Source organism: Acanthopagrus latus, chromosome 9 (genome assembly GCF_904848185.1).
Source record: "Acanthopagrus latus isolate v.2019 chromosome 9, fAcaLat1.1, whole genome shotgun sequence".
NCBI classification, from domain to species: Eukaryota; Metazoa; Chordata; class Actinopteri; order Spariformes; family Sparidae; genus Acanthopagrus; species Acanthopagrus latus.
The window spans coordinates 23,024,538-23,051,843 of NC_051047.1; the positions used below are offsets into that span (position 1 = coordinate 23,024,538).

A 27,306-nucleotide genomic window follows, 5' to 3' on the forward strand; every position below is an offset into this window, starting at 1 on the left:
TCACTAACTGTGGCTGTTTGTCAGCACCCAGGTTCCAGTTCACTGAGCGCGAGTGAGTGCTAGCTGACCTCACCGTCACTGTGCAGAAGACATCCTGTGGCGCTAGTTTGCAGGGGCACTTCGCTGAGACGCCGCCGGACGATTGTGATTGGTTAATAGAGATACAAACCAGACGCTCGCCAGCGGAGTTATCTCCTTAACTCATATGAACATTTGACTGACTGCAACGTCGTACTCTCAACATTTCCCAACTATTCATGAAGTCAGTCTAATAATATATTCTATGCTAGAAATAGAAAATGAACCCTGTGACTTTAGATAAAACTTACACAAACATCTCCAATACCTCTTTTTACATTTGCGGGTTCTTTCCTAAACACATTTTTTGATGAAATGTCCAGAACTTGACATTCACACACCTGCAGGAGTCGTCTCATGCTCGTCCACTTTCACACTTTATAATCACACTTCTGTCTGAGCCGCCGACGCCGTCTGCGAACGAGCGCTCGAATGTCTTTTAATGAGCTGTTGCTGCACGATGAAGCCTTCAAGCCCTGCTTCCATGTCAGTGTTTGTTATTTTTAAGATAAAATAAAATATATATAAATAATATATTTTGCTGTTGTCTCAGCAGATGGTGTCTGTATGGCACGTTAACAGAGAGAGACCCTTCTGTATTTAGTCCCGCAGACTGACAGAATTACACTTTCGCTAATTAACTTGAATAAGGCAGCTTGACACTCTAAGCAGAAAGTGATACACAGCTATCAGTCAGCCAGTGTGTGTGTGTGTGTGTGTGTGTGTGTGTGTGTGTGTGAGGGAGACGACAGCGTAATGAGGAACTAATCATAGTTTTCTGTTTGAATCGGTGGAATAATAACATCTTCAGATGACCAAATGTGACCCATCCTGTCACTGATGAGTGTGTGTGTGTGTGTGTGTGTGTGTGTGTGTGTGTGTGTGTGTGTGTGTGTGTGTGTCCGCGGGCCGACGCGTCTTTCTTTCCCATTTTTTTTTTTTCCCAGAGTTAATTGACACTCCACGCAGACCACCGTCGCCTGTCTCGGTAATGGTCGCCATGGTAACGGTGTTTGGTGTGACAGATGTGTTTGTGGCACAATCGGGATACGGCGAAAACCACAAGGGAGCCACACGGATTTGGAAGGAAACAGATAGCTGAACAATAACACGGAATAAGAACACAATGCACAAAGCACCACAATGGACGCAGTGGATGAGCACATTCATGGAAATAAAGACGGATCACTAAATGCCAACTAGCTGGTATAAATATTTAAATCTGCATCATTATTTTCGCCTGATTAACGATAGAGACTTAAATGAGGGTAAATATCACGAAGCACGTTAAAATCCCAAGTGCAATTAATGAAAATTCAACCATGAAATAAGTCGTCTCGTCTTATTTTATAATTACTTTGGAAAGTTAAAGCTGAGATGTGTTAATATAAACACGATTCAGCTTCCTTTAAACTTCGCCTCCATCTGTCAATACAGCAAAAAGACTGTGTTGATATTTATCTTTCTGTTAAAACCAGAAAGATTACAAAGTCAGTGATTCATTATGATTATTGTTGGAAAATGTAAAAATGGAAGAGATCTTTCTTTATTCAGTTTGTTTCTGTGGGACCGTGTGTGTCGATCATTACTGTAAATATGGCAGAAGAAGATGAGAAGCTAGTTTTCATCTTTTCAGCTGAGGTGGTGAATGTCTGCACGTCGTTTATTCAGTTAGAGAGTTGAGTAACTGATTCAACTTCTTTACTGCAGTAAAAGTAAGAAAGTACAGGCTCTGACATGTACTCAGAGTATAAATGTCAAAAGATTCCCTCTGAAGGACGTTAACTGAACTCACGTCATATTCATACAACTCAGAGACTTAAAGGTAGAATCAGGAGGATTTGTCCGTAAACGCACCACAAGGATAGTTGATTGTTGAGTCTCTTTCCCAGGACGCCACATTTCGGGTTGGTAAAGCGTCCCGAGCAGCAGCAGCAGACTGTGAAAATAAGAAGATCCAGGCAGAGTCTTAACACACTAACACAACGTTTCTCCTCATTCCAGTCTCCCTGCTGTCTGTTTCTGCCATGACTTGAAATCAGTCTTGTTGGTAAAGGCAGCTGCTTCTGTCTATCTAATCTATTCAATACTTCCCAACTGGATGTAAGGTAGGAAGTAAAAGCCAGATGAACGTACGGACAGCAATAAAATACAAAACAAAGCAAAGACAAACGCGACAACAAATGAAGACAATCAAGCACAGATATACTATATATTGTCATTTTTTTAAACAAAATAATGTTAATCCTTTAGTCCTGCTACTTAATTGACGTAACAGCTTTGCAGAAACATCCATGAGCAGAGACTGATGTTAGAAGTGAGAACAGAAGGTCGAGCAGCGTACAAGTTGTATATCGACAGATGATGAAAGGATCCAGACTGACGCTGACAGGTTCGATGGTTCACAAGCTTCGTCCTGTCCTGAAAAAGATCCTGTAAGTGCATGTGTGGATGGTCGGTGAGGGTTTTTTTTGGAAACCATTTGGGAAAATTGGCCGGAGTCGTCCATTTCTGGCTTTTTCCAATGCTTCCATGTGTCCTTTGATTCTCAGCCCGAGAACGACTGGGCCAGACAGGTTCTGATTTCTCCTAATTATTCTGGGCTTCATCTGATCTGGTTTCATTTTTATTCTGCAGTTTTGTTTTTTTTATTTTTTCTTTTGTTAACAGTGTGAACGTGCCCTCCCTGGACCCTGCTCACATATCCAGTGACATCGTTGGAGCTTGTTAGTCCACTGCAGGTTACACGGCTGACACAAAATCAAAATGTTTTGGCTTATTAATCAGTGCAGAGTTTCAGACTTTGAAACTGAATTCAGGTCAATATGAAGCCAAAACTTTCACTAGTACCTGTGTGATCGCCTTCATTAAAAAGTCTTCTTTCCAGCAAACTGGACAAGAAGAACATCGGTACTTATTTACTAATGTTCCTGGAAGGTACTTTCTGTTTGCGTCCCATTCAAAAAAAGGCAGTAAACCTGAAAACCAGTCACAACTTTCCTGTTCAAAACTTTGGAACTGTGTAAAACCTCTGAAGTATCTGCAGACCGCACTTTTTCATTTGCATCCTTTCCTTCAGTGTGTTAAAGGCTCTGGTACATTTAAACGTTTTAAAAGTTGAAAAGGGTAAAAGTCTGCACCAATAGAAGCTTTTCTCTCCCACAGAAAACACTGCTCTTGAACGCCACGTCAGTTGTCCCGCCTTTAATTCTATGACTCTGACGTCACACATTGTCATATATTTGCATGATTTATGTCTAGCAGCTTGTTTGGTGCATTAGAAATGATTCAGCACAGCTGCTGTGTTGTTGTTAGCGGTGCTGGGTCAGGCGTGTGTGAGCTGACCAATCAGAGCCGACCAGGTATTCAAAAGGAGGAGGGGCCTTAAAGAGACAGGAGCTGAAACATGACGTGTTCTCTGAGCATTAAATGAAACCTTCTAGTAGTAACCCAAAATAAAATTATGAACCTGAAAATTAAGCATATGACTCCTTTTGGTTTGGTTCTTTAAATATCTTTTTTCATTCCAAATATATTTTACCTGGTTGCTGTTTCTGAAAAAAGTAGCCTTGGCAGGAGAAAAAAATGTTTTAAAAAAGACACCCAAACTTTTATTTCCTCCTGGTAATAAATAAATAAATAAATAAATAAATAAAATTCTGGAATTTTTTATTTCTTGAAAAATCACTTTCACTTGGTTTCACATATTTTATGTTTGTGTGAAACTGAGGGAAAAAAGTGTTTTTTTTGGGGACTTTTTTTTTTGCACTAACATTTTTTTTGTCCTGTAATTTTTGTCTTTGATTTTCAGGGTTTCTTATTCTTTTCCATCTGTGAAAAGGAAAATTTCTCCAAAGATAATTTTTTTCACATGTGTGAAACTGAGTGGAAAAAGAATAGTCTTGGCAGGAATAAAAACAATTAAAAACACCCAAATTTGTTTTGTCTCCTGGAAATAAAAACCTTTTTTTCTGTGGAAAAAACAACTTTTTTTTCTTTCCAAGGTGATTTTAGGTGAAATTTCTCCACATTGCTACAGTGAAATGTGACAAAATGTGTACCTGTGATAGAGTAAGACACCAGAAAGAAAAACAAATGATGATGAAGAACTAACCTGTGAAGGAATGGATTTGACATAAGGTCGAAGGTCAGAATTTTGATTTTGTAGGTTTATTTTTTTTCCATCTGTGCAAAACTAAAAAGATGTTTGGTTTTTTTTCGTGTGTGTGAAACTGAGTGGAAAAACTTTGTCTTGGCAGGAAAAAAATATATAAAAAAGATTATCCCATCAAAACTTTTATTTCCACCAGTTCTCAAGTCATAACTGAGAGAAAACAATTTAGATGAGACTTAGAAAAGTCTAGATCAACAGAAACAAGTCTTCTCTTGCCCCTCAGGGCTTGTGTAGTTTTCTGACAGTTTTTATACTCTTTTGTAATAATTTCATATAAATCCTGCCATGATTGATAAAATGAACCATAAATCTGATCAGCAGATAAGACGACAGTGAAAATAAATATTAGTTGAAGCCCTGAAATGTTACTGTTCTCCTGTTAAGACTCAAAACATTTCTGCCTCCTGAAATTCAAATCCTTCATTACTCCCTCCAGCCTGTTAGTCCACACTGACCGTAGCAGTGGAAGACGTCGCTGTGGCTCAGAAGTTATTCCAGGTGTGTACACAACTCTTAAGAACACGGTCTTAATGAGAGGACACTGTGGTAATGTGCCGGTCATTATTTGGTAGCGTGACATCAGTTCAGTACGTTCAGCAGATGTGCTGCAACTAACAATTACAGCCGAGAACGAGGCAGAAACTGAAAGCTTATTGTCGGAGCACTACTGAGTGTTATAAGGTGTGTGTGTGTGTGTGTGTGTGTGTGTGTGTGTGTGTGTTGGCACTCCTGTAGACTTACTGCCAGACTTTTGTGCATGTGTGTGTGTGTGTGTGTGTGTGTGGTCCCGTCGGCATGCAGGATGATTGGCAGCGCCCGTTTGGGCATCGTTGATAACACACAGGAGGGCGACTGCCGCAGATGAGGTCTGTCAAGCTGTCTGCCCGTCAGACACACACACCACCACACACACACACACACACACACACACACACACACCGACTCCTTCTCTCCCTCTTTCTCTCTCACACACACCAACATACATCTCAATTTCTCTCCCAGTGCCTCCTGCTCTGACTCTTGTTTGTGTTTAACACACAGAGAATCTCTCTGCTTTCAAACAGGCTGAGGATCCCCACTGTATCCTCCACACACATACACACACACGCACGCATGCACACACACACACACACACACACACACACACACCCGTCAGCCTTGCCCGTGGCCAGCCATTGAGCCTGGTCTACTGATAAGAGCAACAACAGGCCTCTCTCCTCTGCAGGGAGAGACAGTCTCATTCATATGTAGCGTCTGATGCGTTGGGGGATCTCTGTCACTTGTTGGACGGCTTGAAAAGACCAGGCTGACATTTGGAGGGTATATTTCTGTGCGGCACTTAAGAAAAAAGGCAAAAGGAAGCGCGGTTTGAGCGCCGCGGCAGCTGTGTTCACATTGTCTGGTGAGCAACGGAGTTTCTTTAACTTAAATGTTTAACTTGATCCTCCTGTCGATTGGGGGCAAGAAAACATTTATATATGATCACCTTGTAAAGCTTATATATGTTAACAATACACAGAGCAGCATTAGAAGCAGGTTTTATGGTCCAATAGTCACTCTTCTTTTTGCTCTGTTTTTGGTCTCCACCAGTATCTCCTGGTCACTGGTTGATCTGCTGTGGGTCACTAGAAACGTTGCTAGTTTTCTTACGGTACGTTACGCCAGATGTGCTTTAACAAGGAGCTTCTGGGCTCCAGGGTGACACTGTTTTCATCACACACGTACCCAAAAATCTGTCAAGTACACTGAGTGTGTACGTTAGTGTGTATGTTAGTGTGTACGTAAGTGTGTGTGTGTGTGTGTGTGTGTGTGTGTGTGTGTGCTGCCTCACCTGGCGCACACAGCACACACTTACTGGCACAATGCAGCCCTTTAGGGATCAATTACCGCTCACTCACGTCTTTATCATCTCAAAGCCTCGACTATGAATACCTCAGCACGCCGATCAGCCACACACACACACACACACACGCACACACACACGACAAGGCTATAAACCCATTCTGATAGCTGAGATGTATAAGCTTCTTTTCAAAATGCCCTGTCAGAGAACGCTATCTCCTCCAACAGCGAGCCAAACAGCACAATAGCCTTTATTGTCATGACTGACAGAGAGTCCCATCTGCACCGAGTGTGTGTGTGTGTGTGTGTGTGTGTGTGTCTTTTCCACATAACAGAGTTCACCTGTTGAATTTTCAGGACCTCTCCAAACACCTGAGATGAGCTCCATAGAGGGAAAGATCTAACCTTGAAGAGCGCGCACACACACACACACACACACACACACAAAGCAGTTTCCCTCCTGGTCCAGATGCTTCCACCATTTGTTCATCTTTAGCCGGACAAAACTTTTTCATCAGAGTCGGTTTATTCTGCGGGATCCGGAAACTTCAGCGGGATCTGACAGCGAGAACAGAACGAGGCGGCGGAGACAGATGTGAGGGCAGGAGGAGAGGAGCTACGTCTCATCGGCATCTGGATTTTTACCCATAGTGTGAAAATGTGTTTTAATTAGGGGCACACACACACAAAACAAAACAAGCTTGATACGGATAGATTCCTCATGTAAACTTAACAGATGAAAACACATTTCATTTAAAAATTTCCAGCCGCAGATGTTTGATTTATTTCACTTTCCTGCAACACACATTGTCAGATTTAATGTAAAATTCTCCTAATGTTGCCAACCAAGTGTGCAGATGTCAGCTGGAAGTCAGTGTCTCTCTTCTGTCTTCTCGTCTGTACGTTTATTAAAGTCACTCGGTTTCGTCGATTTTTTCTGCTCACGTTGAGGCGATTTTGCGTCTTTGTGTCGGAACCCTGCATCTTTAAACGTCATCTCGTGTTCTGTCTGGCTGCAGTCGAACTCAAACCAGTTTGTCGGTCGTTACATCGCTTTATTGATTTGTTCTCTTTGTTTTGATTGATTCAGAGCACTGCCTCCAAATTAGGAGTCGACCGTTAAGGCCTTTTTCAGGGCCGTTAACGATAATCAGAAATGAAGGAAGCTGGAAAACGATCTTTGGTTTATTTCATTAGTGGCTGTTCGGTACTGTAGACCAGATACAGCAACAGATAGAGGCTGCTCCACCTTGTTTCTAATATCAACAAGCATCAATTAACTTTTGTGTTGGGAGTGTTCAACCGCACGACGATACTCGATACGTTGGTTCGTCTCTGTTGGGTCTTCTTGCTGTTTTAAAGCTTTTCTTGATGAAGTCGTGTCATCAGGCGGTAAGCACAGCTGATCGTTAACTAAAAACATAGATTTTGCTTTTTTGCCCAGCAGTAATGATATCCATCCTCTGAGAATATTAAAATTTAAGAGAGGACATGTTCTGTTTGCTTGGCGAGATCTGAACCGGTGACATCAGGGCAACGGGCCCGGCGCCAAATCTCCATGAATCCACCCAGAGCTTTGAGCATGCTTAAGCAATCATGACCTGGCATAAGGTCCGTGTACGTAATCAATTATTCATTTGGAAGGTGCGGGGGAACGTCGGCCCATCTGCTGAGGGGAGCAGTCCTGGCTGAGTTATTGAGCTGTGCGCTGTCTGCTGTTTAATAATGGTCCAACTATGTATTGCTCCGTAGCCGAGGCCGGTCGCACTCGATCAATTTCAAATCACTGCTCCTCGAGGTCTAAACCAATACGGCAACCGACGAGTAACAGAAGAGTCTTCGCTTGTCGGTCGGATTTTCTCACATGAGGCGACCCTGAAGGTGCAGCTCCCCTCTCTTCTTCTTCTGTGGTAATGAGTCTGTGGGGTTTTTTTTTTCTTCTTTTTGTTCCCTCGCCTTGTTAATGAAGCAGCTGAGGAGACATTTGATGGACGGCTAAACCGATAAAAAGTAGCTCACATTGCTTCCGTGAGCTGCTGCAGACGTCGCTCATAAAAGAATCTGATTAACAGACTCTCCTGAGCTGGTCTCGAACCTGCAGATATCAGCCTTGTGATTAAAAGACTCGACACAGAATATATCCAGGGGGAAATAATCAGCCAAATCCTGTTTAAGTCCGTGATCGTGTTTGTGTAGGTTTTTTTTTTTTTAAATAATATATCAGACGAGGAAGTGATAATTCCATATGCTGATTAAGAAAAAAAGATCCACATCTCTGCTGAGCAGGTGAACTCACTCTGGTGCTCCACTACACTCTAGAGGTTATGACGAGCATGACGCTGGTGCTGGTGCTGGTTCTGGTGCTGGTTCTGGTTCTGGTGCTGGTTCTGGTGCTGGTTCTGGTGCTGTTCACACTGGGAGATAAACTTCAGACTCACGTCCTCTTTTCACAAGATCTGACTCATTTTTCAGTCTGTGCCTAAATAAATGAGAAAACACTTCATTTAATAGATGAAAATTAAACATTTTGTGAGCCAGTTTAGCTCCATATTGAGTAATCAGTTCCACTTTTGAATTTCTTACAACTCCGTTAGTAGCATTTTTTTGCATGAAAGATTTATATTTCAGTGTCTCGGGGGAAAGAAATCAGCTGTCCAACTCCAACTGTATCCAAGTGGTAAATATGATGCTGTGCTGCCCTCTAGTGGTCAAACATGGTTGGTGAAGGTGAATTTCTCCACAGCTTTGACACTCGATGGAAAATGAACTCTAGATAAACTCTTAGTTCTCCTTCAGGCAAAAGTTAAAGGGTCAGTGTGTCTGTTTGAAGAACTTTTTTTCATTTAAGGTGGATTAAATTATTCTCTTTTGAAAAGTTTAGTGTAAGGAGGATTTAAAATGCCTCCATCCACATCAGACATATCGCCTATCGCCAATCTTTTGTCTTGAGTTTAAGCAAAATACTTCTCCAAACTTCTGAGGTCAGTGGAGCTAAATTAATATTTTTTCCTGATGACATTTTGACATTTTACAGCAGGGAAATCACAGGTGAAGGCCTCAATAATAACAGACTTTTATTTTACAGGAGATTTTTTTAATTTTTCTTCCAGTGTGAAATCAAGTAAAAACTTATCTCAGAAGAAAAACAAAAAAATCATGTTTGAAACCTAGAAGAAAAAAAAAAAAGTTTTCATGGGATTTTTATTTCATGTGCGGAATTAAAAGTGATGTTCTTTTAAAAATGAACAAGAAAAAAATCACTGTTTCACACATGAAAAAAAGACAAAATAATTTGTGCGAGTGAAACGAACATGTTTAAATGTAAAAAATGTTTAGTGTGAGAGTTGAAATTTTATTTTTTATAAGTGTTTTTTTTATGTGTCGGACTGAGCGAAAATAAATTTCTTCAATTATTTCAACACACGACAAAAAAAAAAAAAATCTTACAACAAAAAAATGGAACATCAGAAAAAAAAAAATCATGTGTTGTGTGAGCAAAAACAGTTTTTTTTTTTTTTTTTTTAATTGTGTTTATTTTCACTTGACACATGAAAAAAAAAAGATTTCCTCTGAAAATGTTTCTTTTTCCACTTGGCTGGACGACTGGAAAAAAATATAAAACATTCTTAGAACCTAGAAAAAAAAAAATCTTTTTCACGCGTTGAGCAGATTGAACAAAAATATTTCTCACTTGTCCGTCAGAGGGAGTGAAAATTGTTTCTGTTTTTTGTTGTGTACATTTTTTTCACTTCCGTACATGAATACTTGGACTGTACGTGGGAAAAAAAAAAGCCATACTGTGTCTGTGATATCGTCAAATTTGCTTTTTGAGGTTGAACCAATAATTTATAACCGACTGATGGAGTTTCACAACAAGACCTCAACAGAACTGTTCACAAGATGCAAACTTAAATTGTTTTGACAGGATCTTGTTGAAAGTTGAGAATACACTTTAAAGAGTAAGAATAAATTAAAACCGTCTGGGCAACAAACACTTTGATATGTATGATAAGTATATGACTTGATTAAACAGATTTCACTAGATGGTGATAAACTTAAACATGGGCTGTGACTTAAAAACGCTTTTGATGACATTTACTGTTATTGCTACATTTCCAGAAGACAGAAAAGCTTTATGTCTAAATCTAAGAGGGACTAAAACTTGAGATTTCCCCCTCAGAGTGATCCAGGTTGTGGTTTCATAGCTGGTTTAACAAAGACTAGAATCACATCCGGTCCAGCAGTAAATCAGACCAGTGTTACATGAACCCAACTGTTCACACTGACCTCCTTCGTACCCAAACATCCACAGTGAATAAAGAAAAACACTTGACTCCTACTGTAGCAAAGCTTTACTGAATCATGATCAGATATTCCAGAAAAAAAACACAAAAGAAAGTTGATATAAAATTGCATTTGAGACGTCACACTCGGCGTGTTTCCAGTCAGCTCCATCAGTAACATGAATCCTACGAGTTTTGTAATTAGAAAAACACTTCGACGATGAAATCTGCACAGAATGTAGTAACAACACTGTCGACATAATATTCAAAAAATATATATATAGCTCTACTTCATATCTACAGCCAGCTGACACCGTTTATACTGACAACACATTAGAACTGAACGCTATCACACCGGACAACATGTTGTGTTTGAACACTTGAACTGAGCAGAAGCATAAATAACCGTCAGCTTCCCTTCTTCAGGAAATCATAATGAAGAAGCTACAGAGAGACAGCGTGAATGAGGATCCAGGCGTAATGATGACGATGTTCAGGGCAGTGAAATTAAAAAAAAAAAAAAAGCAAATGATATTCTTGATTTACAACCGGAAAAAAAGGAAGAATCAGGCCGCAATTTCACATTTTACCAAACCAGCTTTTAAGATACGGGTTGTTTAATGCCAGCTCAGACAGAATTCCCAACATTTTACGACTTGTAACAGATTTTCTCTGAAAAATTCAGGTTAATCTAATAAATTCATGGGACTGTCAAACCCTACAGCTGTACTACATCTGATGAAATTCAGGGGTCCAACTTAAAAGTTAAAGTTTTTGGATTCATTCTGTGTGTTTCGTCTCACTAATCTCTCATTTTTCACTGGATTGAGGTTTAAATTTGTGCTGAACATCCAAGAAACCCAAAGGAAACCTGGCAACGTGTTTTAATTTCAATAGTTGTTGAGGATTGGTTACAATAATAATAATTTTTTTCATATTTGAACTGTAGATTTTCCCAAGAAGGATTGTTTTAATTTCCTTGAAACAGTTCAATGTGAAAGTGTTACTAGACGCTGAGAATATACAGACAAGGAATTTTTTTTTAAATGATGATATTCAGCTCTGAGTGCAGCTGTGGGATTTTCAAGGTCCCATGAATTTAATAAAGGTTTTAACATGAATTCCACGACATAACATGAGCTGGCAGAGTTGGTTTGTAATCACCTATATTTGCCAGAGTTATATCAACGATTGTTAAATTTATAAACCATCAAACTGTGGGGATATTTTCATACTGTGGTGTCTCCAGCATTCTCACATGAGACTATTTGAATACATTCATTTTCCATAAGGCTGAAGGGTCGAAGCTACAACATGTTAACAGCAGGAACAATTCTCTACAAACACCAGGGTCCATTTTCAGTCTAAAAAAATATTAATTCATTTATCCAGTTAGATAATCCAAACGCTGGAATGTCGTTCACCTCCAGAGATCACAGCTCACTTACAGGATGAGTTCACTCCTCACACCGGAGCTGATTTAACGTCAGGTGAAGTTTTGTATTTCAGGAAACATTTCTGGAGCTTCACAGCAGAACAGTGTTGCAGCGTTTCTCTAAACAACTGAAGCAGATGGAGACAACAACAAAAATAAATCTCCAGAACTCCTGGGATCCCAAATTTATATGTTATTAACACCTTCAATGCACCAACACTTTTAACTTAGAAGCTACAGTAAAGATTTCAACTTAAGGACATAGATAACGCCTTTTGAAAACAATGTTGTTGCCTGTTGTTTTGGAGAATGCTGATACTCTATTTTGCTGTGAAGCTCCAGAAATGTTTTACGGATTATGAAATTTCTCTCGACTTTCCATCAACAACAGGGTGAGTAGATAATGACTGAATTTTCACATTTATCCTTTCAAAAGGTTTCCACAGCGTCTTTGTTTCACTTGACGTATTTTCATCACCAATTTAAAAAGTTAAATGAATGGGAATAAAAGATCACATTTAAGACAAAACTTTAAAACTTCACATTATTTGTAAATCATCTCTGACTCGAAGCCACGATGAGTTTAAAGAGGAGCAGAACACGCCACGTCTGGGAAAAAAATTAACGAGACGCAGAACTAACTTTCATTAGTGATGCTCAACTCTTAATTACACAGAAGCACTGCGACGGGGAAATTAAATTCATAAGATGAAAAAAAAAAGATAAGAACAGGATAATAAAAACATCAGGTGTAAATCCACAGTGTCCGTCTCTTTGTCATCCATTGAGGAAAAAAAAACACAGAAATCCTTCAAGCTCCAGTGTTGCAAAGATAATCCAGTGAAGTCTTCGTATCCAGTGGCGAGTCGAGTTTCACGTCGTACTGACCGAGTTTTAAAAAAGGTTTGTCGTGCTACAAGGACAGTACAGTCTCATATCCACATGTTTCACCGTGTCAAGAGTCCAGATGTTTTTATCTCTTCCAAGTCTTTCTGTTTTATAGATTCTTCTTCCAGTGTACTTCAGCAGCTCTACACGCTACGTGATCTGTGAGTGAACAGAAGCTCAGTGTCGCAGGAGTCCAGTGGTGTGATTAACAGTGTAAAACAGCGTGAGTCAAAAATAAAAAAGGGGGAGGAAAGCAGCGCTAAAAGAGACGACCTACGCTTTTACATGTTAGTGTTGTGAGATTTAAGTGTGTCAGGACCAGCTTCACCTCTGCAGCAACAAGATGAAATAACAAGTTGTGTGACTGAGGTTTGGTTGGATGGATGGATAACAGCAGGTCACTGACTGTGTTCCTGTAGGTGATCCTAAATTGTTACTACTGCCTCTAACTGTGTGATGAAAAACCTGCAATCATATCTCTATTATTCTCACGTGAATTTAGCTACATCTGTTTGTAAGCTGCCTCCTCCCTGGTTCCACTTTCCTCTTGGCCCAGCTTGCTTGTGTGTGGAGGGGTGAGGGGGTGAGGTGGGGGGAAGCAGTCAGGGAGATTAATGTTGTGATGGCTGCTTCTCATTTCTCCATCAGAGCTCAGTGGTCAGGAGACCTCTTGGTTTGGCTCCATCCTCTGAGTTTGGCTGCTGACCCACAGTGCTGCAGGAGACAGGAGTTGAATTACACAGACACAGATTGCTGAACACACTTTACAGCTTAATTTAAATAGAGAGGCCTGAAATATACTGTACTAATATACTACATGAGGAATAACTGGAAATATTTGCTCCTGTTTTGCATTTCCCTACTCGATCAGCAGAGGTCAGCATTCTACCAAGCTCGCTTTTATAAACCTGTAAGCGTTTTGGGTGCTGGAGGATTTTTACCTGGTGGAGTTGGTGTTGCGCGTGGGAGCGAGTTGGGGGAGGGCAGGGGTGAGAGGCGCCCCCCCATCTGCAGGGAGAGCAGGGTTGACCTTAGCGGGGGGGTCAAGGTCGAGCAGGCCGTTAGTAAAGACGCCGGGAGGCTGCATTAGAGGGGGACGAGGGAGAAGGCAGGAGGTCAGACTCTACGGAGCCGCTACATCAGCTCAAGTGAACAGCAACTAGGCAAGTGCATGAGCCTTTTATCAACAGACAGATTTAAATGAAGAAATACAAAATTGTATATGCAAACATTTCACAAGAATCTGTGGGTAGACACAGACAGGTAGACACAGAGGTTGGTGACTCACAGCAGTTGTGGGGATGATCCAGCGGGGGGTGATGACGGGTTTGGGCTGCTGCACTGGAGGCAGCTGGAAGACAATCAGACATGTTACACTCTGATGACCACACTGACTTTTAGCGGTGTGTTCACTCATGTTTGACCACAGATCGCTGACACAGGTCTGATACGTAGATCACATTATCTGGACTACAGACATCAGGGAAGCTAAATATTTTAAATATTAATAATTTATATTAATTAAAATAATTAATATTTTATATTCTAAGTAAGTTAAAAACAGATCTCTTCCCTTTACTTCACTGCTAGAGTTCAAACTCTTGTTTTAACACTTCACAGTGCTGCACTTCTTTAACTTATTTATCATTACCATTTTCATTTTCTTACATTATGCATCTCCTTATTCTATTTTCATTCTTTTTATCATCTTATTTTTACTATTATCATCCAGTGGGTTTTTATTTCCCGTCATAATTCACATTAATTACAGAGGTTTCTCCGTTTTTACGTCCATTCCGTCTTCCTTTATGTGAAGCACTTCGTGCCTGTTAATTCTCTTTGTTGTAAAGCACCTTGAGCTGCAAGGTGCTACACAGTAAAATGTGTTAGTAATATTACTTTCATAGATCACAGAGACATAAAAATACCATATGAAGTTTCACTCATATTTTTTTTTTCATCCTGTAAACTTCTGGTATATTTTCAATTTTCAATTTATTAATTTAGAAATCACTGCAGGAGTTCTCCACATGCAGTCGAGTGAAACTTACAACAGGAGTTGGATCTGTGAAGTCAATCAGGTTGTCTGACAGTGGAGCGGTGTTTTTAAGGTTAACTTCCTCTGTTTTCACCTGTAGGATGATACGAACACTTTATCTCATTAAACACACAAAATAACCTCTGTTGGTTTTAACATGACACATAAATCATGATTTCCACTGTAACAAATATAAATGCACCACAAGAAGTGATTTATTACGTTACCTTTGGTGCCATGGCTTCGCTGGCTGACTCGTTGGGCATCTTGGGAACAGCGGAGTTTAAATCTTCAGTTAGTCTCTCGGCACTGATGAATGGAGCAACAGAAAAAAAAATAGCAATAGACACTTGGATAGAAAAAATCTTATAAAACATTAACAGAATGTATTTCAAACTCCTCGTCCTTGAGATGGAGCCGCATAAAAAACATATTTTATTGGCGCATTTTCACATGATTCAAGAAATCCCTTTATTATCGGAGCCCTGCACACAGCCCGAGGTGAAGCCTGCAAATTGCTTATTATGAACGACCAACAAGCCACAAGGCGTTTCCACAGAGGTATTAAACATGGAAATGTTTGATTTCTGCTGGATTAATGACTTCAATGATTCATGATAATAAAAATCGTTCTGGAGAATGAGAAGAGGAAAACATGCCTGAACATCTCAAGTGTTTACTGCATCAATGAGCCCGAGGCTGCGTGTCTGCAGATTTGTGTCATCCTACTGTAAACACTTAATGTGCAATGACGCCAGCAGTATCCAGGCAGATGTCAGGTCAGGTGACTCCACACGCCAAGACACACACTAACACACATTGCTCAAACACGCCAACAGATGTCAGCAAAGACTACAAAGAAAAGACAACACTGCTGTCTTTTTTTGTCGTAGCCTTGAATTAACCTGATTTCTATTGACAACAAAACCTTTCACTATCATTCAAAACATATTCTCATCATTTTTCTTCCGTTCTGCAATCAGCAGCTCTCTCTTGTCTACCATGCGCCAGCAGATCTGAATTACGTGTTTGTTTTTTGGTGAGCTGAACTGAATGACCGAATTGTGGAGAATATAACTGATGAGACCATGTTGACTCCAACTTGATCATAGTGACAAAAAACATTAACATTGTAATGCACCGCTTAATGAGCTCAAACAGGCTGCAGGCGATCAAGTGGGTCGTATTTTTATGCTTTAACACGTTGCCAAACTTAATAACTCATAATATCATTGTTAATCCTATTAGAAACACGTTACAATACTGTTACTGCTTGAAGAAATATCCTAGTGTAATACATTACTTTTAAGGTGAGTTACTCTGGGCACTTATAGTAATTTATCAATGAAAAAACATGAATACGACCTGTATAATAATCTGTGAAAGAGTTCATGAAGCTGAACATTGTTGTTTTGAATCAAATGTGAATAGTGATTTTCTCTAAATGTACCTTTTGACCTTAAAAGTTAGATACAAGAGAGAAAACACAGACACATTGTTTGTGTCTGTCTCAGAAGGTTTATGAATCTGCAGCTAGATTCAAGAAATTCTGCTCTCCACTAATCCGTTATCCCAGTTTCACTCACTCTCTGGTTCTCATTTAGGAGCCAAACTGGGAATAATGGATACATACAGAATGTAGACACAGTTTAGAAAAGCATTCAGTGCAAACAGACTGACCTGGTGCCTGCTGATGAGACCAGCGAGGCCGGCTTGAGCAGGTCCCAGGAGTCTTGGATGTCGGGACGACTGCTAACGGACAGAGACGAGTTACTGCCCATTCGCCCGCTACGCACCTTTAACCTGGAAACAGAAGGGAAACCTTTTATTTTGTGGCAGTGGTCTGGTGTGTCTAAATATATTGTACGCAAGTACAAAATTCAAAATAAAATCTGGTTGTGTTTGACATTGTATTTCTATGGACACCAGTGAATGGTTTGGCAGTGTACTGCAGCAAAAGGCTTAAAACTGTGCCCCTGTAATAAATAAATAATTTTACCAAGATGTGTTTTCAAAACGACAAATGGCATTCACCAAATCTAATGACTCATTCTCTCAGTATAATGAGCAACTGACTCTGATACAAGACAGCGACCGCGATTCATCATTCTGTGACGTCTTGCTGCTGGGATGAGCTGCAGGTGATGTAATGTTGTGAACTATGCTAATAATCTCATGAATATTCAAGTAGTTAATCAGCTCAAGCAGCAGGGAGCCGTGATTGGCTGAGACAATGTGTTGACAGTTGGCATGAGTCATGAAGATGGAGGAGGAGGAGGAGGAGGGGAAAGACCCAATTTCAAGACAATAGAGCACAAGTGACAATGGCTTCTCTCCTGTTCGTGCGATCAGTGCTCAGTGCTTAAACAGAAGGAAGGTGTTTCTTTAAAAAACTACAAATATACAGAATAGTTGAATAAATGTTACGACCCTTTAAAGACCTGTTGTCTTTATAATTCTAACATTTATAATATATGTAAAATGACTGTACTGTGTGTGGTCATACCTGGTAGAAACATCCTGCAAGTTACAGTTTTTATCTCCACTGACAACTACAACATGTTCCTCCAAAGGTCCCTGCACAGAGGAGAGGAATAACAGGACAAAAACAAATGAACGAACAGACTGAGGGGTGAATCATTAACACAGATGTTTTCCACATGATTATTTAATTCTGCTCTGACAAAGACAATCCTGTTACCACTCTACATACAACTCTGTAATATTGCCACAAGGAAAGACACAAACTTTTCAAAACATGCAACTTTGAACATATTTATAGGGCTTCATGATCAGAACAGTACGCAACACCTAATTTCAGTGAGTCTCTTCCTTCGCTTCCCTTTCTCCTGGTTTCATTCAGTGTTTTGCTCACCTTGAGGGCAGCTGCCTCAGCTTGTGCTTTCAGGATGTTGCTCTTCAGATCCTCTGGGGGGCGCAGTGGAGTGGCAACTGGGCTACTACTGCCTGCACTGTTCAGACCACACTTCTCTGTCAGCTTCACCACGTCCTCCTGCAGGAGCAGGGCGACACAAATGTCACACACAAATAAAAAAAGACAAAAATGGGAAACAAGATATGATATTCTCTACGCTGGGGCTTGGAGTAAATCATTGTGTTACTTGTCTACATCTAGATGGCAAAAAATGAATATGACTTTAAATTTATCTAAAGACTATACGAACAAACACCCACCTGATTGTTCAGTGCCATGTTGACATTCATGTTATTTCTTGGAGTCGCAAGAAGAGGACTGCTGTCCAACGCCAGCTGCTTCAGACGAGCCGCTGCCTCTGCAGAGATGCAAAGTTAGACATTTATTATATCCCCTTTTCTGATGACTTCTCTAAGAAGTTGGTGGCTGGTGATTATCTGACTTAATTTAAGTGAAAAATAAAATGTGTATGTGCTGTAATGTGAGTCTGTGTGGTGGTTGGTGATGCCAGTGTCTCACTGACCCTACTATCACTATACTGTAAGATCCTGCCAAATACATTTGTATAAAAACTCAGCATATTTCTAAGTTTAAAGAGGACTATCCCAAATGATCAGCTTCCAATAGCAGCATTTGTGAGTCTGAGGAACTTCAGCTGCTAACAGTTTAAAGACATATTTTCATGGAAAGGCCTCCCTACAAGGGTATTTAATGTTTCAAGGTTTATTTGGTCTAATTAATTACTGTTCTTCATTCTTCCGCAGTAACGTCAGTGCACAGCTCTATTTAACTGTAGCCATTCCTTTTTTAACCTTCAAGTATGTTTTTCAACACTTTGTATTTTATTATTGTTTGTTTTGAACCACTCTGTGACACTGTTTTGAAAAAGTGCTATGTAAATAAAGATATTATTATCCATTAATGATTATATAGCTTTGTCTTCATAATTTTCATCGGTTGGTTTTCTGCAGCCTCACCACTGAGGCTGAGAGGATCCTCCCCAGCAGGACTCGCAGCGGCATAGGCGTTGCTCAGCCCGGCCTCGTCTGCAGGCGTCACAGTGGGGACGACAGGAGCTCTGAGGACGTCATCAATACACGTCTCCATCAGGTCAGCAACCATGGGCACACTGGAGACAGAAAACAGGAACAGCAGATTAATATGTAGGTTTGAAATTGTTTTAATAAAAACAAACACAAGAAGACACAATGTAGAAAACAATGCAAGTCTTAAACAAGCATTAAGCACATTAGAATTCAGGATTATACAGCTGTGCAACTTACCTGCAGCATCCAAAAGATATGAACGGAGAAGTCAAAACTGGCTCATGATGATATATCAGGAGACATTTTATGTTAAATTCCCAGAAACATACAAAAAAATTACAAGAGAACATATAAAAAACAATGCCAATGATGTCCCCACTTTAGGAAAAAAGTATGTCTGAAAAAGAAAAATTGCCCTCTTTTGTTGCTGTACTTTCCACCATGAACATTTGAGAGCTGTGTGTCCACAAAACGAAGCCCTAAAACAAACAACAGTGCACAGATTGTCTTAAGAGGTTAAAAAAAAAAAAAAAAAGCATGCAGCGAGTCTTCAAAGAAAGCAATAACTTCTCTTAGAAATAATATGCTGTAATATCCTCCGATTCAGAAGAAACCTGAAGCAAAAACATTTGATACATGGATTTTGGAAAAAGCTCCTCCAGCAGCCGAGTAATTACCTCATATATCTGTAGCCTGGAGACACAGTAATACATGAAAAGTACGCTGTGTATTGCTGTATGTATATATATACTGCCTGTAGAGAACAGGAGCTGAAGAAAGATGTAAAGAAATGAACAATGCTTTGCCTGAGGACACACAAATCAAATGTATATAAACATTCCCACATGTTAAGTAATCCATGAAGGAGAAGGCGAGGATGTATCTGACTGTTGTGTGAGCAAAAACAAAAACAATATGTCTGTACTAAAACAGGCTGTTACAATGTGATAAAGGTAACAAAGATAGTAAACAAACATAGAGGATGTTACATTGAGCCCATAAAGCTACATACTCTCCTGTTTCAAGAGCAATCCTTCCTTTATTCTCTCAAATATTTTTTTTAAACATACAGTTCAGAAAGATAAACATCCTTTGGTCAGTTAGGTTGTAAACATTTAACTAAGATATATTAAGAAATCATCTTCATTGGTCGAGCTGTGCAAGAAACAGTCTGAGGTGCAGGTAAGCATTCAGTGAATATGGACCTCTAACACACTGCTCTGTTACAGTTACAGTGTACTAACAACAGATAAACAATTAATATTCAACTCTGATTCAGTTTCAAATATTGTAATGGTATTATACTTGATTTCTTGCAAGAAGTTGGATGAGAAGGTCAGTATGAATTTAATTTGTGAGTATAGAGAACATGTTTTGCCAAGCTCAACGCTGGAGCAGGAATAAACCAATAACTCAAAACAAGACATAAATTGCATCCTCCAGGATTTTCTTTTTTACAAATGTGTTAAACACATAAGAAAAAGTGTGCAAATACAACCGATACAGACTTTTGTGGAGCGCATCCAAAGCAACTCTTGCTTCCTGCTTCTGTTTCATTGTGTTGACCATCTTATCCAACTACTTTTAAAAACAGAGCAGCAGATCCACAAAATGTGTAGTGCTGATTAAATACAAAATAGAAAAATCATATTTTCTTATATAAAGATAATTTCATGTAATTCAAACTTAATTAAAACAACACTCAAGATAGTATTTAAAAAAAACAAACAAACATGGAACTCCTCTGAAGAGAATGACAGCGGGGACAGAAGAGGACTTAGTGAAACTCTCCGGGAACTATGTGACTTATTGTTTCCATGCAGAGTCGAGAGTGGAGGTGAATTCCTAAGCCTTACACTGATACCATCTCACCACAGCCAGCCAGTTTCACCATGAGGTTAAAGACTGAAGGACAGAGGAAGGGGAGAGGAGAGGCAGGAGAAAGTGTCGCAAAGTGGAGAAAATTAGAAACTAAAGATGAGAAAAGGTGGAGCAAAAGTGTGAGGATAACTTCTCAGTGTTGCCACTGGAGAAAGGGTCAAGACTGAGTGAAACACAGAGAAGACAAGGGCAGTATGAAGTGAGATGGAGAGCTTGGAGAGGTGTCTGTCTGTGAGGGGTGTTACCAGATCTATTATGTGACACTTTGATTGTGTTTAGGAATGTTTCACGTTAAAAAGGTATCTCTGCATTCACACCAAATCTGTCCTTCCATGTGGTGCAGTCACAAACACAAATACCAGAGTTACTACTAATGGGCGAGTCACTGCTGAGCCATTTCCATTTATTAATGTGCTGTCCAGTTCATGTCAGCACAGAGGCTGAGACGGCTGTCAGTTGATCTGTCCGACTCCTTTGTGGGGAGCTTTGATGAGACATGAGGAGCAAGGATGGAGGGAAGTGGAGACCTGGGGAAAACAGGGAGGAGGAGGGGAAGGTGACATACAGGAGAGACATATAAAAGATGGGGAGTGAGGGTGAGTGTTGGTAAAACAAGAGAGGGAATGAAAGGGGGAGAGGAAGGGAAGTACTGAATGAAAACAGCAATGAGGGGAGGGAGGTTGTATGTAAATGAATGAGGGAGGGAAAGATAACACCACGGAACAGCTGGTTTAAGACAAGTATAAAGAAAAAAAGGGAGGCAGCAGAAGGGAATTTAAGGCAGCTGATAACTTTAGAGAAAGAGCGTAATTTATTATGAGGGACGGATACTGTAACACGTGGCTTAATTATGAAATACCAGAGTATCATTAGGCTGTGAGGTTAATGGTTCTTTTAACGATTTGTGTAGTTAACTATCACACTGTTGCAGCCTCTCTTCTGCTGAGCTTCATTCTTTTAAACTTCACTCACTATTTTGATGGTAGGAATATTATTCATCTTCTTGAAATGACGGGTATTAGTAAGACAAGCAGTATCTAGAAAATCCTAATGACACTTGGCTTGGGCGATATCCCAGATTTTGTATCACAGTATTGTCCAGCCCAAATATTACGAGATTATCGTTTAGAGCAAAGACAACATGTAGCCTCATTCAAATCCCTTCGCTCACTATTTTTCTCCCGGTTTAAACCCTGAGTATCACCGAACTGGTGAGCTGGCATTCTTCTTATAAACTTCATGCCTGTATGTTAAAGCGCTGTGTGCATGCCACTATATCAGATTCATTAACCTGTAGTAACCTCCTCCAGCCTCCTCGTCAAATATTGACGAGTGTGGCCTCAGCCTAAAAGACTTTTACCTGTATGAAAAAGACAGCTCCCTGAGGATTTTCTAAAGTCGTGCAATGAGCTTCATTTTATTTTGTAACAGAACACCCACAAGTTCATTGTAAACAATGACCAGGCAAACAAAATCCTGCTCATCATAATAAGAAAGCTGTGCTTTTAGTGTCCATAAAACAACATTAAAACAGATCAAGCATTCATTGTTAAGATGAGCCCGGCAGTGTCAGGACAGCAACACTATACACCAGTGTGCACTTAAGTGTGCTGTGACAAGTGTTGTGACACGAACACTTGAGCTAAGTGAAGTGGACTGGATGTCTCTGGAGCGTCAGTGACCTGGCTTTGCACCTCAAGCCACTGAGGTCTGATGGCCGATGTCAAATCACTGTTTATAAATTCGGTGCTGGAGGCCGCGAGCCGGAAGCTTTTATTCATGACGACAGCTCCGGTGGGAGCTGAAGAGGCAAGGGAGCATTCAGTTTCACATTGCCTCAGTAAAACAGTGACTGACTCGGTGATCTTTGACTAGACTGACTGCAGATGAACTTCTACTGACCCGTATATATTTTCCATAAACTCTATTGTTAGAGTTAGAGAGTAAACTGTGAAGGATTAAGTCCAGTAGCAGTGATGTAGGAGTCATCTTCTCTCACTTATGATAATGTAACAGAGCAGTGGAGTAGCTTATGGGAAGGAGAAGAAAGGGTCAGAGAGAGGGCAATAGATAGACGCAGCCATACATGACATTTTAAAATGTAAAGGGAGAGAGAAAACAGCTGTATGGCCAATCAATATTGTAAGAGAAGAATATGAAAAGTACATGGCCATTACATAAAATATGACGTTTTGAGCTCTTCAAAATTAAAAAATGCATAAACTCACTGATCTGGACTAGGCTTGCAACAGGCTTAATCTTTTACAGTATTCATTTTCTTTCGTGTTTGGTTAAGTTGGAGAATGAAAGACAAAGTAGATCGACTGCTCATGTTATCAGGAGGGTTGTAAGGTTCCATGCAAAATCATCAGAGACACTGTATGAAAAGAAAGGGGAAAAGGCATGGGAGGAGAAAGGGAAGAGCACCAGGCACTAATCTGAGGTATTTGTGATACAGCAGTGTCTCTTTCAAAGCATCCTCCTCATGAGTCAGCTGCAAAATGTTGCCATGAGTTAAACAAGTTAAACAAGTTTTTTTTCTTTAAATCAGTATTTGCAATCTGAAGGATTTACAGGGCAACATAGTCTGAAAGAGGAGGATACATCATTATTAATGTAATAGGTCATCACTGTGTGCTGGCACTAACCAAAGTCATGTTTGTGCATCCTGTTTTCATGGACAATGAGTAAAGAAGAAAGAGCCTCATCACTCTACAGAAATGAAAGGCAATCCTCTTATTACAACTGACCAGAAATTTACTGGAAACAGGATCAGCCTGAGCTGTAAATCTGAATGAGATTTGTTTACGAGAAACCAGAGTGGTTTGCTCAGAAAGTACCTATTTTACACCAGAAAGCATGTAACCATGTAACCAAGTAATGTTTTCTTTCTGTCTCACTGCTAAAAATCTAAAATCTTCACTCAGCATCACTATAAATATTGGCCATTGGCTAATTTGCAAATACACTCATCCTCAATATTTATAATATCTTCAAAACAATTTTGCAAATAATAATTTATAGGGAAGCTGGTTCACAGGAGGCACAGCATGACAGTAGATGACTGAAAGCAAAGACCCCTACACACTAGAATGATTCCAAAGCTGAAATCATAGATGCCAAACCCCCGAAATCACATACAATCCTCCACCGATTAGGTTTGTAAATCATGCTGATCAAAAGTGGACAGACAGCAAATCACAGGAGACGATTCCATCGCAAAAGAAAACCCTTTTCCCAAGCCAAAATCGGAAAAGCCCGCCACTGCATAGCGACTGATTGGTTAGCGTTTCAGTGTTTAATGGTACCTACCTGGCCTGCCTCCAGACAAGACCAATTTGTCCTCAGTACATTTTAATACTAGAACACACAGGGGGACATTGCATGTTTAGGAGAGATGAGGCTGCTAACATAATTGTATGCATATGTAACTGTCCTTGGACAATAACACGCACAATGTTCACACAACAAAATAAAATAGATCCACAAATAACAGATCAATCCAAGACAAGAAACAGACATATAGTACATTTGACTGAGGAAGGAGAGGCAAAAGATACAGACGAAATGAATATCCTTGAGACAGAAAACTACAAAAAACAATTAGAAGTGGTCATCATCAACTAGTGGCCATCAGCACCATCAGTCTGCTACTTGTCTAACTGCAGTCCATGTTTCCTGCATTCAAATCTGCCTGAATATTGTATATTGAACCTGATACACAATTATTTCCCACCTTCAGGCTATTATCAGGTTTCTGAGAACACCTCCACCTACACATTCAAAGTATGTATCCTGTATTTCATGCACACTAACTTGAAAACAGGCAAACAGAACTGTTAAGCATCGATGGGACATGAAGGCATAGATAGGAAAATGCACACAAAAATACTCGCTGCCTTCTTCCCTGGTCACAGCTAACCTGGGTCAGTGGATAAGCCATGTTAAGCCACTCTCATGGCATTAGACCATGAGAAACACACCTAGATATCCACCCACTTCTTTCAGCACCCAACAGGGATCAGTCGGCCAGCCTAACCTTTCCTTCATCGGCAGTGAGCACTGAGCAGTTGCAAGCTGACACTGGCATTTAACAAATGAACTTGCATTGAACTTAGAAACAGCCATCCATTTTCTAAAGTGCTTATCCTCTCCAGGGTTCGAGTGCATTTCAAAAAATATTTGGTGAAAACTGAGCTTAAAAAAAGATGAAAAAAAACAACAAATAAATACACTGTCAGGCAGGGAACTGTCTCTAAACCAGGTACCAACCTCCTCTTTTCTCCTCCAGGGCTCCTGGGTAGGGCCTCGATTTCCATCGGCGCACAGGCAGCTGCAGCTACCGGGCTGACCACAGGCATGGCTGACCAAGCACCTCTGCTAGGAGCAACCTGCTGAGGGGAAGAATGAGAAAAAATACATGTTAATGAGTGTAAAATAGTTCAGTCACAGCAATGTAATATCTGAAGCTGTTCATGTCATCCAACTTTATTGAGGGAACTTCATCCCGTGACATGTTTAAACCTGCTCTCTTTTGTTTGCCTGTCTGATGTAGAAAGAATTTCAGTATGTACTGCTGGTTTGCTCCTCACCTTGGTGTCTTTGGTGGAGCTGACACCATTGCCTGATGAAAGAACCCTGTGGAAAGAAAGAAAATGATCAAATGAACAAAAACCTTGAAAGAATTCCTAACAATGTACATGGATTTATACTGTAAATAATTGGACTTGTGTGTAGTGTCATTTGGACACTTAGGAAATAAACCAGGGGTTCTTAAAATCTCCCACAATGCTTTTCACAGAGCATATTGCTCATACAAATTTGGCTGTGCAGCCAGCAAGGTTGGCAAATCATACGCAGAGGTGTGTAGTTTGTGTTGACTAATCAAGCACAATTTAAACAACTATTTTTTTTTTGTTTATTTTAAGTCTACCATGTTATTTTTGAGCCAATTTGCAAATCCCCATAGTTATTCAATATGGCAGTGCTTCCCTCTTTTGACACAGCTTTAAAAACCGCAAATGTTGCTTAAAAGGACCTGCACTGTAACAGTAATGGTCCGTCCAATTAGATGGAATAAAAAGTCACAGAAGTGGTTGTCATCACGAAGCTTTGAGCGCACTGGTCCCATGACAGCTTAAAAATACTACTGACATCTTGTCTTTAGCCCACACACATATCCCTATAACAAAAGGCTGCCTCAGTCTGTAACGAGATTACAGTCAAGGCTTATGAATGAGTTAAGAGAGTGTGTGAGTGTGAGTCACGGCACTTTAAGCAACAGTAGATGTAGATACACTTATATGATTTATAATCAAACAATTTCCAGTGCAAACCTGTCAGTTGTTGTTATTCATTACAAATAAAAAAATAAAAAATAAAAAACTCAAACAGGATTACACAGTAGGGCTATGCAAATAAAATTACATACATCTTCTACACAAAATTAAAATTAAAGCTGTATAACACAAGAGAAATTGAATCAGACAGAGGCAGAATCACAGTGTTTACATGCCAGTGTACTTACTCTTGGAGAATAAATGGTCCTGTCAAAACACAAAGAACAGTATTTTAAGCAACATTATGTAATAGTTTTACTTTACAGTGAGGTTGAATGGGGTGTCTGCCACTATCACTCGTTTCCGCACTATCTAACTTCAGAAGGTAGTATCACAATGTTAAGTGTTGAAAACGTGATTCTTGAGGTAAACATGAACCATTGTTATGATGTCATACTGTGCAAACTGTTCATATTAACTAAGTCACCTCTGTTCTGCATGGTTCTTCTAGAGTAACGTCGACTGGGCCTTCTCTCAAAGGAGGCTGACCGCCGCGCTTTGTTGGCCTTGGTCGTCTGATACTCCGTCTTTCCACTGGTCACAAACAGATACAAAAAATGTATGTAGAAGTATTAATTTTTTTTTTTTTTTTAATGATTCTTGTATACATCTCACTATCCCCAAAACAAAAAGTCACAGCAGTGACCCCTGCTGAACTCTGGATCCATCCAAGCGATAACCGTCTTCTACCAACAAACCCTGTAACCTCTGTGTTAAACCAACATTACAGCCAATGCTTATCCAACTGGGTAATGTTTAAACACACACAGAAGGGGAACCGCTAGCTATTGCACTATGTGGACACTGAGTGCCTGTCTTGTGCCACTGAATGTATCTGTGTGTACACACGTGTTTTTTTTTTGCTTTGTTTGTTTTTGTATGTACAGTGAATGATACTAAGAGTCAATCTGGGATTATCTCTGTAGGAACGTTCAAACACACAGTACAGAGACAAACATGGCACTCTAGGTTTGTGCCACTTAACACTTAACAGCAGTTTCACATCCCCCCAATGTGTTGTTGAGCGAACCCATCTGCATTTGGTTCCCAGAACAATTTTAAACTGTATCCAGACAGAAGCCACTGTGCTCAGGGAACAGATACACTGAAAGATACTGGACATCTGAGATACATATGAACAAACATTGCCTTTCACAATTTGCCCAAACAAAATTGTTTTTGATTCAATTCATTATGGGACTTGGGAAAGCAGTTGACGCCGTCAGCGATGATTTAGGTGTGTTTTTTTTAAGGATGCTGTGCATTAGGACAATCATTCTTTTTAGATTACATAAAAAATAAAAAGATTTGATTTTACTTTGACATCAGATTTTTTTACTGATTGGTGGGTGGAAAGATACCTTAAT

General features: G+C 39.9%; 1 protein-coding gene and 1 long non-coding RNA gene across 8 annotated transcripts in view; one reads left to right on the top strand and one right to left on the bottom strand.

The window, feature by feature from the left end:
• LOC119026059 overlaps positions 1–3,559 on the top strand; it is a 24,698-nt gene extending 21,139 nt beyond the window's left edge. Inside the window, exon 5 of one of the 2 annotated variants that reach the window (XR_005077002.1) lies at positions 2,749–3,559. This is a non-coding gene — a long non-coding RNA (uncharacterized LOC119026059). Of the gene's footprint in view, positions 1–1,025; positions 1,350–2,748 lie in introns of those variants that run through there. The other variant, XR_005077001.1, reaches the window with a different exon arrangement.
• Positions 3,560–10,428: 6,869 nt separating this feature from the next.
• The window catches only part of epb41l5 (erythrocyte membrane protein band 4.1 like 5), a 31,792-nt gene continuing 14,914 nt past the window's right edge, over positions 10,429–27,306 (bottom strand). For 4 of the 6 annotated variants that reach the window (XM_037110149.1, XM_037110153.1, XM_037110151.1 and 1 more), the window contains 14 exons: positions 26,367–26,473; positions 26,128–26,146; positions 25,193–25,238; positions 24,873–24,994; positions 18,651–18,802; positions 17,934–18,031; positions 17,614–17,751; positions 17,245–17,315; positions 16,419–16,541; positions 14,966–15,047; positions 14,752–14,832; positions 13,989–14,051; positions 13,642–13,781; positions 10,429–13,414 (listed from right to left, as the gene is read on the bottom strand). In XM_037110149.1, coding sequence (XP_036966044.1) covers positions 13,345–13,414; positions 13,642–13,781; positions 13,989–14,051; positions 14,752–14,832; positions 14,966–15,047; positions 16,419–16,541; positions 17,245–17,315; positions 17,614–17,751; positions 17,934–18,031; positions 18,651–18,802; positions 24,873–24,994; positions 25,193–25,238; positions 26,128–26,146; positions 26,367–26,473 — 1,312 coding nt within the window. In that variant the 3' untranslated portion in view covers positions 10,429–13,344. The remainder of the gene's footprint in view (positions 13,415–13,641; positions 13,782–13,988; positions 14,052–14,751; positions 14,833–14,965; positions 15,048–16,418; positions 16,542–17,244; positions 17,316–17,613; positions 17,752–17,933; positions 18,032–18,650; positions 18,803–24,872; positions 24,995–25,192; positions 25,239–26,127; positions 26,147–26,366; positions 26,474–27,306) is intronic. The other 2 variants (XM_037110152.1, XM_037110154.1) reach the window with 1 other exon arrangement.